The following is a 24,590-nucleotide window of genomic DNA, read 5'->3' as shown; positions in this document are numbered from 1 at the left end:
AAGAGAATTGAATCTACTTATTTCACACAATGACTACCTTATCCACCTGCTTGATATGTCTCGGAAGATTACCTCCTGAGATAATAGTGTGAAGGCCACCTGCAGTTTTGTTTACAAAAGGCTGTTTCACAGGAGGCTGGTCAAGGCTGCAGCGAGTAGGGCAGGACTCTGATTTTTATCAACAGAAGAATAAAGCTATACAGCATCAGATTTTAACAGGCTGGGGGTGGGAGATAAACACAAGGCTTATGGCAATCACGGAGGTGATGTATATGGGCCACAGTGAGTGCTGAGACAGGAAGCTGGGAATGATTGCCTGGATTCAAAAGATGAGATAAAAACTGTAGAAACAGGTGACTGGCTTGTTGATTGTACTGAGAGGGACCCTGTCTCATTTCTGTCTGGTCCGCAGCACAGTGCCTGCCTCTAACAGTCCAAGTCGGAGAAGGGACAGTGTCATGGAGAGAGGCCTGGCTGTCCTATGCCTGGGTTAAGTATAAACCATCTGTGGGATGTGCGAGCAGACTGCTGGAGACCTGGGTAAGGGGATGGAGAGAGGAGTCTGGAGCTGACACAGGGTGGTGACCAGCTGGGGAGGAGATGAGACCGGGGATTGCCACCCTAGGGGTGCAGACAGCACTATGACCTCAGCGGCCACTTTGTCACTCAGAAAGAAACCCAGGCAGAGGTGGTGGCACAAATCCAGGGCATACAGAAGCAGCTTGACTGATTTTCAGGTGTCAGGGTTCAATGACATTTTAAAAGTTCACTTGCCTTATTTCTGGGTAACTTATCGGTGAAATTATTAAGGCTGCTCCACGTAGTTAAAAGGGAGGTTTATTTTGTGGGGTACTTACAAATGAGGGGGTAGGTTACAGGGTCTGGCAAAGGTATAGCGCAGTCCGGCCCGTGTTCTCTGGAGAACTCTGCTCGGTCTACCTCCAGCGTCCAGAGTCCGGGAACCAAGAGTGTGACCTCTTCCCGATTCCTTGGTCTTCCGCTTCCTCCTCCACCCTGCCTTGTGGGCGTGACCATTACCGAAGCCTCAGTGGGGGTGGAAATTCCAGGCCAATGCTGGGATGGCTATCCACTACAGTAACTGCATTCACAGTATCCAGGACCGAGAAAGTTAAAGGTGTGATAAAGAGCCCACCCACATTTTTTTGTTTTTTAAGATTTATTTATTTATTTGTTTGTTTGTTTATTTATTTATTTATTCATTTATTTATTACGTACACAGAAGAGGGCGCCAGATCTCCTTACAGATGGTTGTGAGCCACCATGTGGTTGCTTGGAATTGAACTCAGGACCTCTGGAAGAGCAGTCGGTGCTCTTAACCTCTGAGTCATCTCTCCAGGCCCTGGTTTTTTTTTTTTTTTTTTTTTAAGGAAGAAAGAAAAGAAAAGTAAAAGTAGCTAATGTAACAACTATCCTAAATACCCAAGGATCGCTGAAAGACAAGGCCTCCCCAATACCAAGGCTGTTTGGATAGAGGGGCAATCTCTGGTTTTTGGCCACGAACTAAATTTGCCCACACCTCACATGGTGTCTTCACTCTAGGCTGACAGTACCTTTGGGCTGTTAATCCATGTCTCTTTACATATCTCCCTTGGTTTCAGGCCTTTTTACCCTTTTCTAGTGTAGACAGCCGAGCCAGGGCTCTCATGCTTTCCCCCTGGGGGGGAGGGCTTGTCATCATCAAGTCTGGCATTCGTGAGGGACTTGGGGCTCAGTTCTAACCCTGTGCTCAGAAAAGGTGTGCCAGTGAGTAGGTGAAGGCTCTGCTGCTTCATAGCCTCAGGAGGCAGCCTAACCACAGTTCCAGGTGCCTACCTTCTGAACTCCTGACCTCTCCTCACTCTCCAGACACACAGTTTGCCAATGGCGGCTTCTTCCCCTTGTCTTATACTGGGCAAGAAAGGTGTGGGTTTTTTTCTTTCCTTCCTTCCTTCCTTCCTTCCTTCTTTCTTTCTTTCTTTCTTTCTTTCTTTCTTTCTTTCTTTTTTATTCAATGCCCTCAGGTTCCTGCCCTGACCTTTTTGTTTGTTTGTTTGTTTGTTTGTTTTGTTTTTCAAGACAGGGTTTCTCTGTGTAGCTTTGTGCCTTTCCTGGAACCCACTATGTAGCTCAGGCTGGCCTTGAACTCACAGAGATCCGCCTGCCTCTGCCTCCTGAGTGTTGGGATTAAAGGTGTGTGCCACCACCCGGCCAAATAGTTCCTTTTTAAAAGTATTTTTTCTTTTCATAATAGATTCAGTAATCTACCTTCTGTCATTTTTATATCTTCCCCTTTTTCTTTTTACAGTAGATTCAGTGATCTACTCATTTATCCTATTATTCTTTATCTTTTTTCTCAGAATAGATTCAGTGATCTACCTCAATTAACACTGTAGACAAATGGACAGATAGCATGGTGGGGGCTCTGAGAAGGTTTCAGGCCCATGTTGCAGAGTAAGGGTCACTTATTAGAGGTTTTCAGGAGGTTCTACACCATGTGATGCGTGAGTGATCCATAGAAGGGTTGTCCCTCATTCCAGGGTGGCAGGTATTTGGTTGCCACATTTGAGGGTGTGTGTGTGTGTATGTGTGTGTGTGTGTGTGTGTGTGTGTGTGTGTGTAGAAGTGACTCATTTGGCTACATCATACAGGTGTACTACAGGTAGCTCCTGATAGTTTGGAGCTTGTCAGCCTGGGGTCTGTGTGCAGAATCATCTGTCTAGCTGCAGATGAGCATGATGCAGTCAGCAGCTGGGATCTAACACACCCCACACGGAACAGACAACTGGCTTTATTGGTGGAGTAGTTTTATGTAAGGGGTGCATCAAATATAAAGAAAAAAAAAACCTAAGATTTTGGGTTGCCTTTTTTTTAAAAATAGTAACTTATAATAAAAATGCAACATCCTCTTGACAGAACTTGTTAAAACGAATGAACTGGCATGGTAAGTGCCAATTTTGCCCACTGAAGCTCACCAGTGTGCCTTTCAGAACCTGAACACACTTGACACCAAGAGCAAAAGGCTTTTATACATACATGCACGTCTCATCCAATTGAGGTTTTCCCCTAGTACCTGCTAATGTATGTGCTGGAAATAGCATCTGCAACATATTCTTACAAATACATGCACTTAAAAAATATGTGTGAGCATTCACTCAACCTTGTGTGAGTCGGCCAGGGGCTGATGATGGACACATGGATGCCATCCTCTGTTGATCTTTGTAGCAAGCACTTAATCAACTGAGCTATCTCTTCAGCATCCACCACCTTTAAGTTTGACATAGTCTCTCTCTCTGAACCTGGAGCTTGATGCCAGCAAGCCCCCAGGGCCTATCTGGTCCTGCCCTTCCCCAGCTGCTATGATTAGAAATGTGACTGGTTATAGCTGGCTTTCTCCAGGGTGCTGGGAATCCAAATTCACTTTGCACGCTGACCTTCAGACTATACGGACCTCTTTGTTTTTAAGTCTAACGGTTTGCGTCATGAAAAGGCACTGATGCCTCAGGATAGAACAGATTAGGAAGCTCCGAGCACGTGCCCAGTCCTTTCTGCACTTGGCTTTTTCAGGGCTTTACAAGCTACATAGGCTCCCACAGAGGCCTTGTCAGCTAGCTAGCATGGACTTCATACAGCCCCAGTCAGGCACTCTGGTAAGACATGGGCAATGCTTGCGCCAAGAAGTTGTAAAAGTCAGGGCAGTATATTTGAGGTATCTGGAACATAGCAGTTATTTAATGAATGATCTCCCTCCAGGCCAGCCTCATGAGAAAGTTGCATCTCCAAGAACAACTGGAAGTCGTGTTATTTTTAGGCCCCAGAAGCTACTGGGTCTACAGATGGACAGACTGTTAGAGCTGAAGGCTTCCGACAGTGACTCATGGGTGGGCAGCACATGGTGTGTAGATACTTCTGACTCATATGTGTCTTGATCTCAAAACTTAGCTTCAAGCATTTAAAAATAAAATGTCACATGATAATCCCAACCCCAAATTCCTTAATAAGCTGCCTGCTTATGGAGGCATTGTCCTGTGCCCATGGAAATTCACAGAACAGAGCAGAATTTGCTAGAGGCAGGAACCGGCTCTTGCTGTAGCACTAGCTGAGCAAACAGCATCTTTGGGCATTCTCTCTCTCTCTCTTTCTAATATGAGCTATTGGGGATCTGAAGCTGTAGTTCATCTTTTAGGTATAAAAAGAAAACTTTTTTTTTTTTTTTAAAGAAGTCTTCCATCATACCACACTATATAGCCACTTAGGTCTTAGGACACACACACACACACACACACACACACACACACACACACACACACACGATTATCCTAACTGTAGACATCCAAGGCTATGATTTTTTTACTCGGGAGTAAAGAACCTCCCTATGCAGAAACACTGGCAAGACTTAAGCTTCCCAGCAGCAGATGTTGAACATGCCGACGTGTGGCATATCCATCTGCTCTAGAAAGTTCCCCATTTCCATATTCTCATCTTGTTTTTTTTTTGAGGTTGAACATGCCACGCCTCATCTGCACAGACTTTCTGCTTGGCTGGCCTCAGACAAAGTTACCATTAACTCCCCAACCTGCAAGAAAATGATTTGGCACAAAGGATTCCAAAATGTCCTCCTCTCCCCTACAAGCCTGCAAACAAATAGTACAGGAATGAGGTCAGAAAGGAAGCCCCCACCCACCAGGCCCTGAATTCATTTACCTACCTCAGTGCCCATTCAGAGGAAGGGGTGGGACAGGGAACAAGGGCTGCTTAGAGGCCAAGCAGAGTTTTGGGGTCGCACTACATTACAAGATTTGACAGGCCTTTGCCAGCCTTCAGCTTCTTTGTATCTTTCACATAATGGAGCAACACAAACTGAGCAGCCGTGATCTGCGGTGCCGCCCTCGCCCAGAGCACCCTCTTTGCAAATGCTAATAGTATTGCAGCATCCTGTCACCCGCTTACACAAAAAAGGATGTTGATTTTCACATGAACCAGAACAGCCTCATTGTACACAAGTTTGTGACCAACTTGTACTATCTGCACATCAAAAGCGCAGCCAATCATAGAGTACACAGCTGGCGAATCGCACCAAAGGGAGGTGCCCATGGGGAGAACATCCTGGTCCCAAGTGCCTCATGCCACATGAATAAAATCACGCTCCATGATCTTGATTCAGCTATGACCATAGTAATTAGTATAATTAGCAAGAACGTAAATGTATCAAGATGTTTGGAAAGAGGAGTCTTGATGCGTAAGGATGGGAGTGGCTTTGTGTTGATGCTGAGGCCCTCTGAAAGTGTCTGAAAGACATACTCTGAAGAGTCTTGGCAGGAAAAGCTGCCAGTTCCATATTAAGGCTTGAGAAGCCTGACATATCTCAGAGCAAGAGAACCAAGGGGCGTATATGAGATTTCTGGAGATAAATTAGTTGAAATTGTACAGGCTTCTGTTAACACCTTTCCTTTCAAAAGTGTTAGATTTATAAGTAACAAAAAGACTGCCAAAAGGAGAAACTTAGGAAAACTAAATTTGGTACCACGGAAGAGAGAGAGAAAAAAATAAAGTCTGAAAAGCTTGGGTAAAAATAAGTCTGCATCTTAGGAGATTAACTCAAAAAGATCAATATCCGCAAAAGTAAGGTGTGGAAATTCACAAGGTGAAGCGAGACCGCCCAGGAGGCTCAGGGCTGACCGGAGCTCCGAACCCAAGCCCTGCCCACTGCGGCCACAGCACACCTCTGCTCAGAGCTGTTCCTGCAGCACAGACAGCCTCGTGGGAACTTTCCTGAGCCATTTGTTCCAATGCACTTTTTGGTGTGTCGCCTACCAAGGGCTCCCAATACTACACACATCCCCACTTTCCTCAAAGCATTTTGTAGAGAGGAGGTCACTTTGCAAAGTGGTTTGTAACCAGACTGGCTTTCCAAGCCTGACTTTGCTACCACAGTGACTTTGTCAAAGTCACTCACAAATTATTCCCCAGCCATAAAATGGAACGAGTTCCGCTAGTGATAAACACAAGGCATACGGGATCTTTTGCTCTGGATTCCGGTCTTCACAATCAGTTCGCAGGCACAATCTTTTGGTGAGATAGGATCCTGACCATTAGCGTTTCAGGGGAGTTCTAGATGGATCTCACTTTGCTCATGGCTAGTTCACAGGACTCTTTGCAGTACTGAGCCCAGCTCAGATCTCTGATAGGCAGGCCTTCCTCCTAACACACTTCCGGCACCTCACCGGCACTTTGTACTCTTGTGCTGTTCAGTGAGGAGGCAGGTTCACTATTGTCTCTGGGTGTGTGTGGTTTGTTGCTGAAGCATTAGTATGATGACTTCTGGCTATTGCTATCTATAAATAACAGAAAAAAAAATCATATGTATTTGGCATTCCAGGGGTCTGGCTGGTAGGTTCATTATTGTCTGTGTGGACATTTTCAATTTACAGTCACTAGACAAACATGTCCTTAACAGAGTTGAGCAAGCCTACACTTCGGGCCGAGTGTGGCTCAGTGGTCGAGTCTTCAATCTCCAGCACCATGGAGAAAGAAGTGGGGGAAGAAGAAAAGAGAAAGCATGGGTGGAGGTGGGGGTGGGGGAAAGAGAGAGGGGGAGGAGGTAGGGGAGAGGGAGGGAGAGGGGGATAGGTGGGGGAGGGAAGAGAAAATAACAACAGAGATAGAACAGAAGGGGCAGGAAGACCTGGCTAGCCCATTCCTCCGGTTGAGAGGCCATGGATTTGCACAACTTCCTCGCGGCTGAAGCAGGAGACTGGTACAGTCCGAGTTCTTTCAGAAACAACAGAATATCCATTGTCTTTATTGGAAGCTTTTCAGGCTCAAAATTATCTAGTGATTCTGACACTGATGATCTTAGGGCAAGAGTGACAACCACTAGACCTTTGCAGAAGATACTGTCACCTTTCTTGAGTAGACACATCATGTATCTGCACATGAAAGCCCATTGTGGAGGAAGGTGAGTCTAGACAGTACTGCAGGAAGATGGAGCCGACCTCGTCCTTTCCAGTCCCTTCACAAAACCTTCAAGGTCTCACAAGCATTTGGTATGAGCTACAGTGGATAAAATCCTGACTTTCAGGCTGCTGCTCTGTGACCCAGTGTATGCAAGACCAGCGGTGGATCTGTCCCCAGGAGGAGTGAGCAAGGGACCTGTCCCTGGGAGGCTGCTGTCAGCAATACTGAGTGGTGACTCTGGTCTCCTTTGATCTCAAATACTTCGAGAAGAGGTATGGAAGAGCTGACTTACACTTAAAGAGTAGTTACTTCCTTCCGAAGGAATCCTAACCCTGGTTTTACAGGACCTGAGTCACTCACTAAAGTCTTTTCACGAGGAAACATGTACATGTTTGCCACTCTGTTTTAAGACAGGCGAACATGTTTTAAGACATGTAGCTCAGATTGGCTTTGGACTCCCTTTTTGAGACAGGGTCTCTTTACATAGCCCTGGCTGTCCTTGAACTTAGAGATCTGCCTGCATCTGCCTCCTGAGTGCTAGGATTCCAGAAGGTACCACCACATCATGTTTCTAATTTTTAAGGTGGTAACTCAAGTCTGCCATTTTAGGAAAACAATTTAATGACTTATGAGGAACATTTTTCTTTCTTTTTTTTTACATTTCTTTTTCTTTGTTAAGAAATTTTCTACTCACTCAACATACCATCCAGAGATAGCTTCCCCCCTCCTCCCCCCCAAGCCCTCTTTCCCAAGCCACCCGCATCCCCACATCTATCATGGTATCTTCCTCTCTGCCCTCCCACTCTGTCCCTGTTCCAGCCTGACCCTCCCATTTCCCTATGTTCTCATCCCCCACTCCTTGCCCTCTGCCACCCCCTGCCCTCCACACCCAGTCCGCTCATGTAGATCTTCTCCACAGGGTCATCCATGTGTCCATCCTAGGGTCTTTCCCTGTTAGCTAGCCTCTGTGGAGCTGTGGGTTGTAGTCTGGCCATCCCTTCCCTCACATCTAGTATCCACCTATGAGTGAGTACATACTATGTTTGTCCTTCTGAGTCGGGGTTACCTCACTCAGGATGATATTTTCTAGTTCCATCCATTTGCTTGCAAATTTCATGATATCATTGTATTTACTGATGAGTAGTACTCCATTGTGTATATGTGCCACATTTCCTTTATCCATTCTTCAATTGAGGGGCATCTAGGTTGTTTTTCAGGTTCTGGCTATTACAAATAATGCTGATATGAACATAGTTGAGCAAATGCCCTTGTGGTAAGATTGAGCATTCCTTGGATATATGCCCAAGAGTGGTATAACTGGGTCTTGAGGAAGACTTATTCCCAATTTTCTGAGAAACCACCATATTGATTTCCAGAGTAGCTGTACAAGTTTGCATTCCCATCAACAGCGGAGGAGTGGAACATTTTTCTTACCCCTAATTTTATGAACTGTGTTCCTCAGGATAAAGATCATCTAATCAGTCTTTATAATTTTACTTTTTAGCCTCTAACAATTCTGTAGTTCTTGTAGGTTAAGACCTTCCAGTTTTCTGCAAATGTCCACTTAGTCTACAACCTGTGACCAACATATTTACAAGCTGGGTATGCAATTAGTTATACATTTTTCTAATATAATGAAACATACTTGTGTTATCCTTAGCACACTGTAACTATATTAATTCCTTAACTGAATAAATAGGCTAAAAGAAAACAAATTGTTTGATTGAATCTTTAGTAACTAAACTCTTCACTTTTGGATAAAGATTTGGAACTTGAATCACAGAAAGGACAAAAGTTTGAATTACAACAAAGGATCTTACATTTGCTGACTAGAAATAGTCTTTCTGCACCTTCTCCCAGGGTTGACTTCAGCTGAGCACACCAGTTTGTAGGGGGGTTCAACATCACAGTACTCTGCACATCTAACCACCAGTGAGTTACTTTATAAGCATCACTCAGGAGCAAAAAAAAGGGAGAATGGGAGATTTTAATGAGGATGAGAGGAGTGATCTTTATAGCTCCTTCCAGGCCTCAGTTGGTTAACCCCTTAGCAAGCCTCCTGTGGGACTGAACTCGTCAGCATCATTAACGGAAGCGATGGCCACAGCAGAAGAGTGTAACTAGAGAACTGTTCTTTTTATATTTTACCCAAGAAAACACCCAAGTGTTTTGACAAATATCAAGACAGGGTTACGACTGTGAAATGCAAGGTCCGTGGCATTCAAGCCTTCTGAGAAAAGCCACTTCAAAAGCTTCTTTGGTCATGGATTTGGCTATACTATGGTGCCAAATCACGACCCTTGGTACAGAGGCCTCTCTTCCTCATGAAAACAAATAAAATGGAAATGATGTTCTCCAATAATAGAATTATAATTTCACTTCAGGATCTTTTAATTACCCATCTACACAAATAACCTTAGATTAAGCACAGGCAAATATAAGTCGAAGTAACATTTACATCGAGTGTAAGGTTTTAAAAAAATAATACAAAGTCCATTCACAGTGCACATGAAGACATGGTTAAGTTTTAAATATTTAGATATCAAATAGCCATGATGTTTAGAAGGTAAGCATATTTCCAAGCACATTTCTACTTGCTACAGCATTTGACAGTCTACCATACGCCAGCGTAGAGGATGGAGATACGCCAGCACCATGATCTCATTTACTGGAAAGAAAAGGATACCATGTTTCTTTTACCAGATAAATACATCTGAAATAAATAAATACAAAATTAACTAGAAATTTGACCGTTAAGTCTACACTCTTAATTGTATTATTTTTGTTTTAGAGACAGGGCCTTCCTGCACAGCCCTGGATTGCCTTTAACTCATGATAGTCCTGCTCTGCCACCTGAGGGCTGGGACTACTGGGGTGTGACATCCCAGAATTGCAGTTCGGAAGTCCCACTTGCTTTCTCCCCATGCACTTTCACAGCATCCATTTCCACTTGGTTCCTGGGTCATCCGTGGACGTCCACTGACTACGGCCTGGAAAACCACTAATCCGAGAGACTAGGAGTAAGACCCAGGAAGGCTGGCTGCTCCACCTGGAATGGCAGCGTGGTCGCTGGGTGGGGAAAGAGCAGATTTGCTTCCTCTGGCTCATGCTGTACACTGGCTGGGGATTTATAATCGACATCCCGATGGATTCGTTTTACTTAAAATCATCTACTTAAAATCCCTTAGTTCTCCAAACAGAATTTCGTCTACTCCATTCTTTGCAAATTTGGATGTGAAAACCAAATGATTTCTTGTCCAGTTAGACTTTAACTTCTGTATATCAAGCAGCTGAACTACAGACAGGACATACAGGGTTGACTGCTGACTGAACTTCATTTCCTTTCCTAGAGTCTGCATTTGATAAATACCTTGTTTTTGAGAGGTGTGTGTGTGTGTGTAAAGACATGTTTAGCATGAAACCAGATTAAAAGTAACCCATGGGGATGTGAAGAATGACAGGGATTTTAGGTAATCTACTTTTAGGTTGAGGTTAAAAATATTGAACCCCTCAAAGAAATAAAAGTTCTCTTTCCCTAAAAAACAAAAACAAACAAATGAAAAAAACAAAACAAAACAAAACAAAAACAAAAAAAAACAAAACTAAGTATACAAAGGGATACAATGCCTAACAACAGATTTCTCCTGCTGGCCTGAGCCAGGGCCTCCAGCCCACGGTCAGGTTAACATGGCTTAGGGGGACCATTCCCTGACCCCTGCATGGACCAGCACAGGGCTCCACTTAGCTCCTGTCACCAGGGTCCCACACCTAGAAGAGACACAAGGGACCTGAGCACCCGTGCCCTAGGAAACGGTGGATGCTGCTCTTAGCTGTTGAGAAGAGTACCTCAATTTTTTATCTGATAATTTAAATAAAATACTTACTGAATTTACAGTTTTTAGAATATTTTGCCTTCCATAATGTCAGATTTTCAGAGAATCACAATGATCAGTGTATACGTATGTATGTATGTATTTTTTTTTTTTAAAGTATGTGTGTGGGTAGAGAATTGTTACCAAAAATAGTTCCAAGAAAACTGGTTAAATAATTAACTGTGAAATAAAAACTGCAACACTGGGCATTTTTACCAGCACAAAGAAGCCTTAGTTAAAAATAAAAAAAAAAAAAAAAAAAAAAAAGGTAGCAAATGAAAGAGACGTTTAAGTAAAATATGGCATATTTGTTTCCTTTAAAGTCTTTTAACCACTATAATTTTAACACATGAAAATATTATGAGGGTCACTACTGTAACTGAACTGCAATGAATTAAATAGAATTTTCAGCTTGAAGAGGGGTGGGTCAATGTTCTCCCACGCTAGAATAATTGTCATTTAAACTAGTGTAGGAAGTCATGGTGCAGTCCTCTCCTGAGGCCGAATTCAAACCTCTGACAGCATTCTAAATGAAACTGGTCAACTGATTGCCTTCAATGGTCTCCATCTGGGGGAGAATTCAAGATCCTGTCAACAGGAGAGCCCCTACTAGTACCATAGTGCTGACGTAAAGCACACAATATTCAACAAGAATTAATTGCAAATAGATACAGAGAGTGTAAAAAACAGCAACCGAGGTAAGCTGCTGCTATTGGCTTCCAAGGTGAGTTTTTAAGCTGGCAATGGAGGGCATTTCTCTCACTGAATACACACTGAACTGTCCAACACAAGTTAACCTGTCTGAAGCGTTCTTTTATAAACCAGCTTTCTTTCATGTGGTGAACATAAACTGAATTATTACAGCCAAACAGTCCTGGATACAGAACACTGCAGACAGATGACGGCTTAGCAGGCAACCGTCACCATATACACAATTTGTCTTTAAAAAAAATCACCATAAGTTTTATTCCAAAGCAACTACCACTATATGTCTGATGACATCCATAACAAACTGCATTGGTGCCACCGTGCATAAGACTTGAGATCACCTCCTCATCTCTGAGGAGTATCAATTGTGTTTTCCCAATCTGTCACGCCAGTACAAGCACATAGACTGGGGGTGCCATTTGTGCTGTTCTTCTGGGGCTGAAGTGCCTGTGACACACGTACGTCATTTTCACCCTATGACTTTATTTTGCATTGAAAAGGTAGAACAGGAGAAAGGAGACAGGACAAGGCTCTGAAGTTTCCTTCTTCGAATGTATGCAGAGGTGATTATGAGCAGGATTCTGTAAAAATAAATCCATTTGATAAATTCAGATGTGGCAAGTCAAATGAAAAGACTTAAGTAACTTTATCACAGCTTAATTGTTCAAATCTGTTAGATTTATTAAAACATATTACATAAATAAACGTATACTAGAATTCATTTCTTTTTTTCCTTCTTCAAATTTTTACTTAACATTTATGTGTGTGTGTGTGTGTGTGTGTGTGTGTGTGTGTGTGTGTGTGTTGCATGTGTATACCTGTGCCACAGTGTGGGTGTGAAAGCCAGAGGACAACAGGTGTCAGTTCTTGGCTTCTATCTTGTGGGTCCTGGGGACTGAACTCTGGCTGTCAGGCCTGGTGGCAAGCTCCTTTACCTGTTGAGGCATCTTGCCAGCCCCAGAATCCATTTCTTTCTTTCTCTTCTTTTGAGAAGGGCTTCTCTAATGTGTCCCTGGCTGGCCTGGAACTTTCTAGTAGACCAGGCTGGCCTGGAACAGAAAAGTGTCTGTCTCTACCTCCTGAGTGTGTCGCCAAGTCCTAGAATTCTTTCTTAAATCATTGGAACTAATGCAGAGAAAAGCAAAACTACTATTCTGAGATATGCCACACCTGTGGAAATTACAAAGGAGAATACAGTCTAGTTCTCCTGGTGAAGAGCTTCAATGAGATGGATGAAGAAGCTTTGTAAGTTGAATTAATTGCCTACTGTGAGCACGAGGGTAAGATAAAGACAAATGCAGGTCAGTTTTTCAATGTACAAAGGAGTCACCCACGTCAGAAAACCATCATTATAAAACATTTTCATTAACCTTGGTCCCCTCTGAAATGGGTTCTAGAGAACACTTAGTTTAGCCAGAAGGCAATCAAACGATTTAAAGGTGTGGCACAACCCAAAGGAAGCTGGTCCTGAGGGTCATGCCAACAAGAGGATCGCATCATCGGGAAGCAAGCAGGATGCTGTCATGTAGAATCAGGAAGTATGAAGAAAGGCTTCAGAAACATGCTTTGTACTCAGTGCAGCCCAGTCTCAGAATTACTCACGTGGTACAGTCTACTTCTCCTGGTGAAGAGCTTCAATGAAAGCATCAAGTTTCTCTTGAATTTCTCTAACTTTCTCTATGGAGACAAATACAAACACATTTACTTTCCAATGGCAGCATAAATTATTAGAGACTTATTATTAAATCGGCTATAAACTTCTTGAACTATTTGTGGAAAAGGAGAAAGTCATTCTCACTAAACCTCCCGTGGTTCACGTCCAGGTGGTCAGAAGTGGAGGAGGAGAAACACTTGCAGACCCCTTTGGGAAACTATTGATAAAGTGGAGGATGCTTACACAGACAATGCCTGACTGCCTACCCACAGAACTGCTTCACTGCATTCTTAGATTCCTCCAAGCTCTACCAAAACCGGTGAGGCTATTTTTAGGAATTAATAAGCAGAAATGGTGGCAGAAGTCCTACCCAGCACGTGGGAGACGGCTGTGAGTGGAATGCCAGCCTGGGCGGCACTGCCGGACCCTACTATTTCAACAACGACAGCGAGAGACCAAGACTGTCCCTTGTCTGGAAAAGGACCTTTTAAAAGTAACATGTGACGTTACCAGGAAGGTCAGGCAACATCACCATGATGAGATGCATACTTCATTCATAACTTCAAAATGCCAGGAAATAAAGGCAAAGGAAACTGGGGAATATTTTTAACATATGACAATACCTTTGTAGGTGTGAATGTGAAAAGTTAAGAACTATAAAGAACGACTGAAAGTAGATTTGTATCTATTTGAATTTTTATTTTTAGTGTTTATTGGATTCCACATACAACCTTGAATTTTTCTCTGAAGCATACACTTTTTCACTAATATGTATGCTATTGCTGTTGACTCAGTCATGCACCTCCTGTCTTAGAACATTAGTTGCACTGAGCAGTAGGAGAGATGCTTCCATCCCTCAACATAACTTAATGTATCAGTGGGAGTCACCAACTGATGGGAGCCGACTAGTTCAAGGCTGGTGACCGAGACGAGAGTCTGGCAAGCATCTACTCAGAGGAAAGGCCACACAAGGCATCTCTAGTGGTCAACATTTACATCTTCTGTGATTAAACAAGCTGTATTGGAAGGTATAAATTTTACTAGCAGTGTGCACCGGTGATGAATGCCCAGCCAAAGGAAGGACAGTCCTTCTGTACCTCTCACAGCATCGCAGAACTCCAATGGCGGCTACTACAGTCCCACACAAGGAATGGTGTTTGCAGATGCTCTGTAACTTAGTACTTCTAATTCTTGCTATTATATTAAGAGTAAGAAAGTATGTGGAGAAGAAAGCTCTATTGTTTTGATCAAACCACTGATATAATCTAGTAACAGTTAAGGCAAGGGTGGCATTTCCTCCTTCTACAGATGAGTGAACCAGAGAAGCGAAGACAATACCAATCTCTCTCTTATAATTTTAAATTTCGTGTGCGTGTGCATGTACGTGTTGTTAGAGAGTGCTTAGTTAGCCAGAAGACACAACAAACATGCCATTGAACTAAAGCTCAGTCTTCTCTTGGGCCACTCTGGGCTTCCGATGCCCCAAGCCAACAACAGGCTAAGACAGGAATAACAGTGTTAGGAGGGATGACTGATCTGGACCTCTACTGGGGAGGGGACTGCTTCTCTACAATGGAGGTAAGGAAGATTATGTCTAGGATGCAGGAGAGGACACGTCGGTGTTACCATGTCCTCTGAGTAACAACAATGGGAAAGACAACAACCCAATCCAAGCAGATGACAAATGGCCCAGATCCTTCAGGGATGAAGGTACCGGTCATTTTTCCAGGGAAAGAATTAGCCCTGCTGAGGTACTTGCTGAGGGTGGAGGAAATAAAGAATAAATAGTAGAGGAAAGTAGTTATGAATACCAGACACAAAAATGAAGACCGTCACTGACATTCATGCTTCTGTACTATTCTGTTAGGATGACTATGCATATGTGCATACATATAAGCAGATATTCGTGCTTTCTTCCTCTCTATGTAACACAACATCAGTGGTTAAGTGTACTACAACATCTACTGAGATATCAATTAGTGTTATCAATCTATATTTTCATATTTGTTATGAGATACTCAAAGACTAAGCATTCCTCAAGGTGCCTTGCCACCTATTTTAAGAAAAACATAATTGTGGTTGTAAGTGGGAAAGTTACATCATGTTAGGTAGAATTATAACCTTGTTACTGTCTTCATTTGGGAATTAAGTGTGACATAAAGGGATGTGACTGGGTGTTAAGTTGACAAGGACAGACTTTTGGTGGCTAGCTAATCTTGGTTGCCAACTGGACTCAACCTAGAGTCATATGGGAAGAGGTAACCTCAACTGAAGAATTGTCTTGGTCAGACTGGCTTGTGGAAGATTTCTTGGTTGACGATTGATGTGGGAGGGCTCAGCCTACTGTGGGTGGCACCATCCCTAGTTAGGTAAGCCTGAGCTGTATGAGAAAGCAAGGTGAGCATGAGCCTGTGAGTAATCCAGACAGTAAGCCAGTGAGCAACATTCTGGTCCTCTATGGTTTCTACTCAGGCTCTCGCCTTGACTCTTAATGATGGACTGTGATCTGGAAGTATAAGCCAAACAAACTTCCTCTCCAAGTTGCCTTTGTTTAGAGTGTTTTAGTACTGAAACAGAGAAGTAAACTGTAATACTTCCTGAGCCACCGTGCAGGCCCTTAGACCTTCAATCTGACTTTTCTGGAAGGCTAGCTTCCATTCCTTAATCAGCAGCCAAACTTGCAAACATATTTGCTCTCCAAATGAAGCCAGTCTTAGTTGTTTAAAACAGGGGATTTACAAAAAAATGAGTATTTTTCGGAGTTTCATATACATGCAGCTCTTTAAATCATTCTTTAAAAGAGTAGAAGAAAAGAGATTTTCAAATGATCTCACAGCAGTTTTAGAGGAGATGATCATGGCCTTCATAAAAACCAAAACAAACAATAAAACCCACCAAAACCCTGCCGAGCTTGAAAAGTGTCAACACCAGGGAAATCCTACAAAGGCATTTCCAGCCTCGGCAGCCTCCCTGGTGGGCAGTCTACTTGGGAATGGCATGCCATATTCAGAATCCAATTTTATTCCATACATGATCTGAGTGTAAGTGGGCAGCCACAGGGTCAGTCTGCCAACCTCTGGCCCACCAGTGGCCTCCATCCTCTGAGTAGCGGACTGACCGGAGGTGTATGGCACAGCGATGTTACCTGCGGCAGACAGGTCAGAGCAAGAGCTATTTGTGTGAAGAGACAAAGCCCCACTGAGGAAGGTGTCTAATTCTGTGAGGTCTAAAGGGAAATCCGGTTTTTAGAAAATAAAGAAGTAAGCAATATTTTTTCCATAAATGAAAGTGATAGCACTATTTAACACAACAATATGGACAATTCTAAGTTTCCCTTAAAAGGTTACGCTTTTATGAACAATTTTACAACTGTAATGTCAGGACATGGTATTGCCTTGCCACACCCCCTTAAGACTGCCCGAGAGGATTTGAGAGGAAATGGAGGTGGGTGGTGGGAGGAGGGAGAGCGACCCAGCACCGTTGGCCCTTAAGAACTTCAGCTGTCTTTCTCACCGCGGCACCGCCGCTAAGTGCAGCTGTGATGAGCGGCTCTGTGGGTCCTCTGCTCCAACTGCTCAGCTGCTTTCCCTCCAGCCCCAAGAGATTCCCCCTTTAAGAAGCATTCCTTAGTCTGTAATCCCAGCACTGGGGAGGTAGAGGCAGGCTGAACTCTGTACGTTTGGGGACAACCTGGTCTATAGAGTGAGTTCTAGGACAGCCAGGGCTACACAGAGAAACCCTGTCTCAAAAATCCAAAACTCAGTCTCAAAAATCCAAAACCCAAAACCAAACCAAAATGAAACAAATACACTAAACCCCAAAACCAAACCAAAACCAACCAAGCAAACAACATGCATCCCTTGCTTATTTATTCTCTTACTCTCAATCAAAGAGTGTCTACCCTTTTGAAGTGATTTTAAATTTGACATTTTGAAATGTCTCCTTCAGTCCTGCAGGCATCCCTGCTAAGGATGAGCCCCGCTCACCTTCCTCTGATTTAGAAACACACACAAGGTCTGCTGCTTCACGCCAAAGCAGAGGAGAAAGAGCAAACGGCACTGTCTCAAGTCTACTGGAGTTCCACCTTCTACGTAAAATAGGATAAATTTGGTAAAACCAGAAACGAGCACAAATCAGCTTGGCTAGTTGTAAGCAAACTCCAGGTTCTCTCAAATATTTGGATTAAATATTCACATAGAGAATTCTTATAAAATCTGTGGCCTCTTTTGATAAATGAAATCGACTCAGGCAGGGCTTCAACTGTTCTGTTACACAGTTCTCCATGGAGTGAATACGGAGACTCGCTCCCATTTACCCAATGTTTACTTAAAAGATGAGCCATCTCAAACATCAATTCATTGTGCATCTTGATTGAGTCATGAATATTCCCATAATCCTCAACTCATAAACCGCCAGCCTCAGTGAATGGGGCTCCTTCTCTTTTTTCTTCTCTTCAGATGACTTGACACCCATTCACATTTTAGGTCTCTTTATCCCCACATGAAATGGCACTGCTCCTCCCAGAGCTTTCCGAGTCTTCTGATACTTGCTCTAAGAGTCCCCAATACAGACTAATCTGTAATTAGGTTTTGAATACACTGACTGCCAAAAGCCCTAACCTGGGAGAGGGTTCACTTCAGTGGCTAATATCAGTTTAGAACACGAACAAAGAGCCACCCACAAAACACTGTGCTGAAACAACCCTTAGACGTCGTTTGATGTCTTTAAAGAAAGCATGAAGAAATTAGCTGAGGAACTAACACAATGTACTTTAAGAAACCCATATACCCACAGATTCAAACCACCTAACAGCTATCCCGTCAGGGGCTGCATGAGCAATCCAGGCCAGCCTTTAGGACACCTTGTGGGTGAAGTTCTTCAGTAAAGGCTGTTCTGCCTCCTGAGTGCTTGGATTAAAGGTGTATACCACCACACCTGGCTCCAAATCTAGCCTTCTTAAACTTCACCCCCTTCCCACAGGGTTTCTCTGTGTAGCTCTGGCTGTCCTGGAACTTGCTCTGCAGACTAGGCTGTCCTCGAACTCAGAGATCCTCTTGCTTCTGTCTCCCAGAGTGCTGGGATTAAAGGTGTGCATCACTACTGCCCGGCACTTTTTAAAACCACGTTAAGGCAAGGTAAACACTCCTATCAGGCTCCTTTGGTGAATATAATAGAACCTATTGATATAATTTCTAAGAATTTCTAAGTCTATTCTCCAAAAGACTTTGGCATGAACACAGAGCAGCCTCGCATTTGGTCTTTATAGCTGTTAAGACACTGGAATCTTCCTAGATGGATGGTAATACTAATTTCAGCGCAGCTACCTATGAATGACTATGGGTCTGTCTTAGTTAACAACAAAGAATAGTATCATTTCAGGTGTGGTCAGTGTCCGTAGGTATAAAACCTTAACTTTTGATTATATCATACTCACTGAAAGGCTGTGCTGCTTAATGAAAGCACTTGTATGTGGGAGGAAAACGCATCTACTTCTTGAGATACATTTTCTCTTTAGACAAGCCAAATGGAAACATTGTGTACTTGGTCAGTATTGCGAATTCTCCCAGCAGTGCTTACACTACCCACCCCACTGAGGAGACAGGACACTGAAGACCCAGGGCTGGGACACAGCTCAGCCGGCAGAGTGCTGCCTAACCTGCAGCAAGCCCTGGCTTTAGTTTCCAACACTGCCTAAACCAGGGGGAGGTGCAGACGGGGATTGGAAGGGCAACCACCTTTGTTCTTGGGCTACGGAACAAATTCAAGGTTAACCTGGGCTGTCTGAGACTTCCACCCCCCACCCCCCCAAACCGAGTGTCCACTCTGAGAGGACTGAGGAGAGACATTTCATCAGGTGTGTGTAGCAGATACATCCATCCTACTCCTAAGCTAAAGCTGCGTGGTGGTCTGGTGGCCACAAGACCCAGTTCTCCAGCCTTACTTCCCACTGGGCATGGGCACCTTCCGTCTAGGGAGTACCCAGAGCCTTCTGAAGCATGTACTTACAGTGTTACCTGTTCCACTTTTGTAGAAGACATCATAGACTCACACAGTTCAACAGAATATTCCAAATGTGGTTTTTTCCTATTGCTGATGCTTTTAAAATCAGAATTTCAAAGCATTCTGTAGGCAATGGTGGAAATGATAGTATTTGTCACATTTAACCTTTAGGGAATTCTTTTTTATGGAAGGGAAAATTATTTACATTGAATTCTTTTCTTTTTATTTTAAAACTTTTTTGAAAAAGGCTTTGCTCTGTAGCCAAAGTTGGCCTTGAACTCATGGCAATTCTCCTGCCTCAGCTTCGTGAGTATTGTGCATATATATATGCCCCACCATGCTTTGCTATGCTCAATTCTTAGAAAAACCAACATTAGAAGTATCTATAGCACTTACTTTCAGGACCAGAAATAACAAATAATAAGCTGTTATGGCATTCATGACCATCTTTTTCTAGTAAAGGACACAGAATCTATCATGAGGTTAAAACTGTCTAGTGTGACTCATTTTATTTTGTGTCTAACACACAAAATACTTCAAATTATATCAGTTCACATTATGATAAAAATTTAAAGTTATTTGATATTCTAATTCATTAGTGATACACTGTTTTCTTTTTTCCTCTAATAGCTAATATATACTTTGTCAAAATGAATCATTTTATTTGCCCATGCATTGCCAGTGTAGGAAATCTAATATTGTATTTCAAAGAAATACTGACATAGGCAATTATTTGAGAAAATGGATAAAGTCAGCAAATTATTCTGTTCCAACAAATTAAATATGACTTTAAAAATGTTATAGTTTGTCTTTTCTACTTTTCTCCTATTTTTAAAAGTACATTTTACTTTGAGTTTTGTTAAGAGGAAAGCTGAAACATTTTAAGAAAAGAAAAACCACCCAGGCAGCCCTTAAAGAGCTAGGGCATCATTTATCACTTGCAAAGACAGATTTATAAGAAGAGGGCCCCTTCTGTTCCTTTAAGAGTGCAAAACAGATGGGAAGTGAATGGGTAGTCAACAGGACAAGGAAATGCACGGGAGGTGCCACTGTGTGCATGTTCCCAGCGTAAGAAAGGAGGCCAAGATTGTAACTGCATGACCGGGTCTTGGAGAGGGTCTTTCTTCAAGCTGTTCCAAAGACAAACGTTGCTCCTCATCCTGGTGTCAAACTGTTATAAATATTGCTTTGTCAAAAGACCTTCAGGACCGAAGCTTGAAAAAGGAGTTGTAGCAGATAAATGAATCATGGGAACGAGTCTCCAACAGCTCATTAATGCAACTTTAAGAGCAGAAGAACAAATATAAGCTCAGAGAGTGTAATTCTGACTTAGGAATTGAAAGCTTTAGTCAAGCTTACGCTGAGATGAAATGAAAAATGAAATACAAGTTATAGCTCTTAAATACGATGCTCCATTAGGTAAAGTCCTATCCGGCTTGTTGGAAGCACAGTGCCTAGGAGGTCTAGTTACTAATACAAGTTGACTTTTCCCAATTGGAAATGTTTGGGACCAAAAATATAGATTTTTGCTTTTCTAGTTGAATTCTCAAATCTAAACATCTAAAATCTAAAACACACCCAAATCTGAGAGTCACAGAGTATCAGGTGAGTTCTCGTTTCCGATTTTCTAGCCTTTGGATTAGAAGTGGCTGGCCTGTACTGGGGCAGTGAGAGCAAGAGGAGGGCAGATCATCGTAATGGATGTCACCTACACTTTCTTTTTCTCAGCACCTGAATCAAGCTGTAATCAAGCTCAGGTCCTCCCTAAGAGCAGTACATATTCTTAGCCACTAAGCCATCTCTCTAGCCCCAAATTCTAGATTCTTTTCTTAAAAAAAAAAAAAAAAATTCATATTTTAATTAAAAAATAACAGAGCCGGGCGGTGGTGCACGCCTGTAATCCCAGCACTCGGGAGGCAGAGGCAGAGGCAGATGGATCGCTGTGAGTTCAAGGCCAGCCTGGTCTACAAACGAGTTCTAGGACAGCCTTCAAAGCTACAGAGAAACCCTGTCTTGAAAAACCAACCCCCCCAAAACAACAACAACAACAACAACAACAACAACAACAACAACAACAACAAACCAGGGATGTGTGTGTGTGTGTGTGTGTGTGTGTGTGTGTGTGTGTATGCATGCAGGGCATATCCATGTCTAGATTCTTTTGTTTGTTTTTGAGACAGGGTTTCTCTGTGAAACAGTCCTGGCTATCCTGGGACTCATTCTGTAGACCAGGGAGGCCTCAAACTCACAGAAATCCACCAGTCTCTGCCTCCTGAGTGCTGAAATTAAAGACATGTGCCACCTGCACTGGCACAGACTTTAGATTTTTGACGCTTTGTTTCACTAAGAAAACAGGCTCTGAAACACTTATTAACAATACAGACTAAGAAGCCAAACTACAGGAACTATTGTATCGACAGTCCTCACCAACAGAAACCAGACTCAAGACAAACAGGATCACCAAGCTCAGCTTTGCCATAAACATTCATGTAAATGGCTAAGTTATTAATTCAACAAACATCACTTTCTAACTATGAGCAATGGGAGGCCCACCTCTCAAGCCTTGCACAACTTTAAAAGATGGTCTGTGAACTGTACAAGCATGAGGGGCAGGTGAGTTTGAAGCAGGACACAGAATCCAAAATAAGAAATGATGTAGTTACGTGGAAAAATTCTCTATTTCTGAATAGAATATGTCACTGCTTGCTCTTGATTTTAGTAATCCAAGGGAAAAATTTCAGTAAAGATGCAATTAGGAAGACACAAGTAAATCCCGAGAGAAGCAGGGCAGCAGGCAAGTGTTTTTTCCGAACATAAGAGAATCAAGATAAAAAGGTGGTTAGTCTATAAGAAGGACCGTTCCATGAATTTGGGCATGCTTGGAGAAGGAAGACAGGATAAGGCATGAGCACATGCAGGAAGGCCATGGTCCTGGACAGGCAGAGGACTCTCAAGGAGTGACCATTAGTACGCCTATGCTCCAACATGGCCTCGGGATCCCACGGCCTCTATATAGTACCTGCTCCAGAGGTTTTAGCTGGATTGATGCTGTTTGTTCTCTGAATGAGTATTTAAAACTAAGTTTGTACAAGGAAAAGGAAGTGCACTGCAGCCCCCTGCCAGATGAGAAGCTGGATACAAGTGCTCTAACAGCGAGATCAAGGTGTGTAAGCACTCCGGGCTAACCCAGAGCCTGCAAGAAACCAGCTCTAGAAACGGCCCAACGTCACTTCCATCGCCTATTCAGCTACAATGGTAAGGGTAATAATCTCTGGTTGGGGCATTTTTCATGATATATATGTACTAGCTTTTCCTGATAATAATAAAAGAAGACTTAAAAATTAAAACCTAAATCCTGGTAGCATCCCTGCTGGATCTGTTTAGAGACAGAGCTGTGTACACAGCTCAGAGTAAGAAGTTTTGCAAAAAAGAGGAGATAAAGGATTAAAAACAAAATAAAACAAAGCAATCTTGAATTCCTGTCCCAGAAAGGGGGCAAGAATTTATTTCACTCACTTAGGTGAAGTAAAAAATAGCAACATTCTTCTACAATTCAAAATATTAAAACTGGAACAGATCAAAGAGATGTATAAGGAATTAAAATGGACTATGGAAGGTAACAGTGAGAGAACAATCTCCCTAAAGTGACCTTCAAAGCAATGCTTCAGTACGTTCCCACGGGACAAGTCAGACGGCTCAGAAAACAGACTACAAGAACACTCTGACTTCAACAATGGAGGCCAGCCATTTCTCACACCGGCCTATGCAACATCTCCGGGTAATACTACATGGAGACCTTATCTGGAGAAATATCATCGTATCATGTCTAGATTTCACCATTCCCATAGTAGGATAATTCAGATGCTGAAAATTTTAAGGGAATGTTGTACTGTAATCATTGGGAGGAAAAGTTTAGAAATATATGATAGTAAAATATCAAAATTCTTTTGGCCTTAACCGATCGATATCTTCACCTACTCCAAGAATTGTGCTTTACACTGAACAGGGTGGCTAACACCTTTAATCCTAGCACTCAGAGGCAGAGGTAGGTGGATCTCTATGAATTCCAGGCCAGCCCAGAACGCATAGTGAGACCTTGTCTCAAAAAACCAAAAGAAAAAAAAAAAAAAAAAAAAGAAAAAGAAAAAGAAAAAGAAAAAAAAAGCAGCAGTGCATCTCCCGCACACTGGTGTAGGTGTCTGCAGTGGACCTATTTCCCATCGTGCTCTCTTTTTCACAGTATCTGTTCATGGCTTGCTTAACTTTATTTTTTATGTTCTTTCATAAGCCAGCAGATTATAGTGTGATTAGATTTGCATTCCCACTACTAGGTTCTGTTTTTCGCATTTTGGAATTGGAGAGAACACACAAAAACATAAAATTTGAAAAGGTAGGGCTGAAGAAATGGCTTAGAGGTTAAGAGCACTGGCTGCCCTTCCAGAGGTCAGCATATACTCAGGCACGAGGCATGCATATACTGCACTAACATAATGTAGGTAAAACATTCATATACATGAAATAAAATGATAAAAAATCTTTAAAAGAAATTTTGAAAAAGTTTAACCCCAACTTTAAATATATTATTTCATTCTAATATTGCTCATTAAGGAAATGGTAAGCATTATTAGAAGGAGAGGGAAAAAAACCCCAAATTTCTAGTTCTAAATATGTACACTGGCTTCCATAATAATATAAATAGAACTTCCTTTAAAGCAATGGTTGTCAACCTGTGGGTCGTGGCCCCTTTGGAGACCCTTTATCTAAAAAATAATTACATTATGATTCATAACAGTAGCAAAATTACCATCATGAAGTAACAATGAAAATAATTTTCTGGTTAGGGGTCACTACAACATGAGGAACCAGATTCAAGGGTCGCAGCATTAGGAAGGCTGAGAACCACTGCTCTAAAGTGATAAAATACGTTGGTGTGGTTATGCACACCTTTAATCTCATCACTTGGGGTTGGAGGACAGAGGCAGGCAGATTTCTGAGTTCCAGGCCAGTTAAGAGCTATATAGTGACTGTCTTAAAACATAACAAACAAAAATCCTCAATTCATAGATTATTGCAAGTAACATTGTTTTTATTCTCATTTAGAATCATAATCTCATAATAATGAATTGTAAACTATAATTTTTAAATATTTATAATAATTAAAAACTGCATTTAAAGCAATAAAGGAGATATTTGCTAACAGTGTTGAACATAGCAGCCTATACAATATAAAATAAATATCCTTTTAATTATACTCCAATTTATTCCTCAATCGTGACCTTAAAAAATAGAACTGGGCCATGAAAAGTGTACTTTCATCCAAAGACTCAGTTTGCGTGTGCATGTCCTCATCAGTAATGGGAAAGCACACCCCGGAGGCCTCACCCAGGAACTGTGTGTAAATA

At 42.4% G+C, this 24,590-nt stretch overlaps 1 protein-coding gene across 4 annotated transcripts in view; it reads right to left on the bottom strand.

Moving 5' to 3' along the window:
* Positions 1-11,074: 11,074 nt before the first annotated feature.
* The window catches only part of Opa1 (OPA1 mitochondrial dynamin like GTPase), a 74,191-nt gene continuing 60,675 nt past the window's right edge, over positions 11,075-24,590 (bottom strand). For all 4 annotated transcript variants that reach the window (XM_036203482.1, XM_036203483.1, XM_036203480.1 and 1 more), the window contains 2 exons: positions 13,137-13,211; positions 11,075-12,115 (listed from right to left, as the gene is read on the bottom strand). In XM_036203482.1, coding sequence (XP_036059375.1) covers positions 13,147-13,211 — 65 coding nt within the window. In that variant the 3' untranslated portion in view covers positions 11,075-12,115; positions 13,137-13,146. The remainder of the gene's footprint in view (positions 12,116-13,136; positions 13,212-24,590) is intronic.

The sequence above is a fragment of the Onychomys torridus genome, chromosome 12 (genome assembly GCF_903995425.1).
Source record: "Onychomys torridus chromosome 12, mOncTor1.1, whole genome shotgun sequence".
Lineage (NCBI taxonomy): Eukaryota > Metazoa > Chordata > Mammalia > Rodentia > Cricetidae > Onychomys > Onychomys torridus.
Note: the sequence above shows the minus strand (reverse complement) of the source record. Positions and strands in the feature narration are given on the sequence as shown.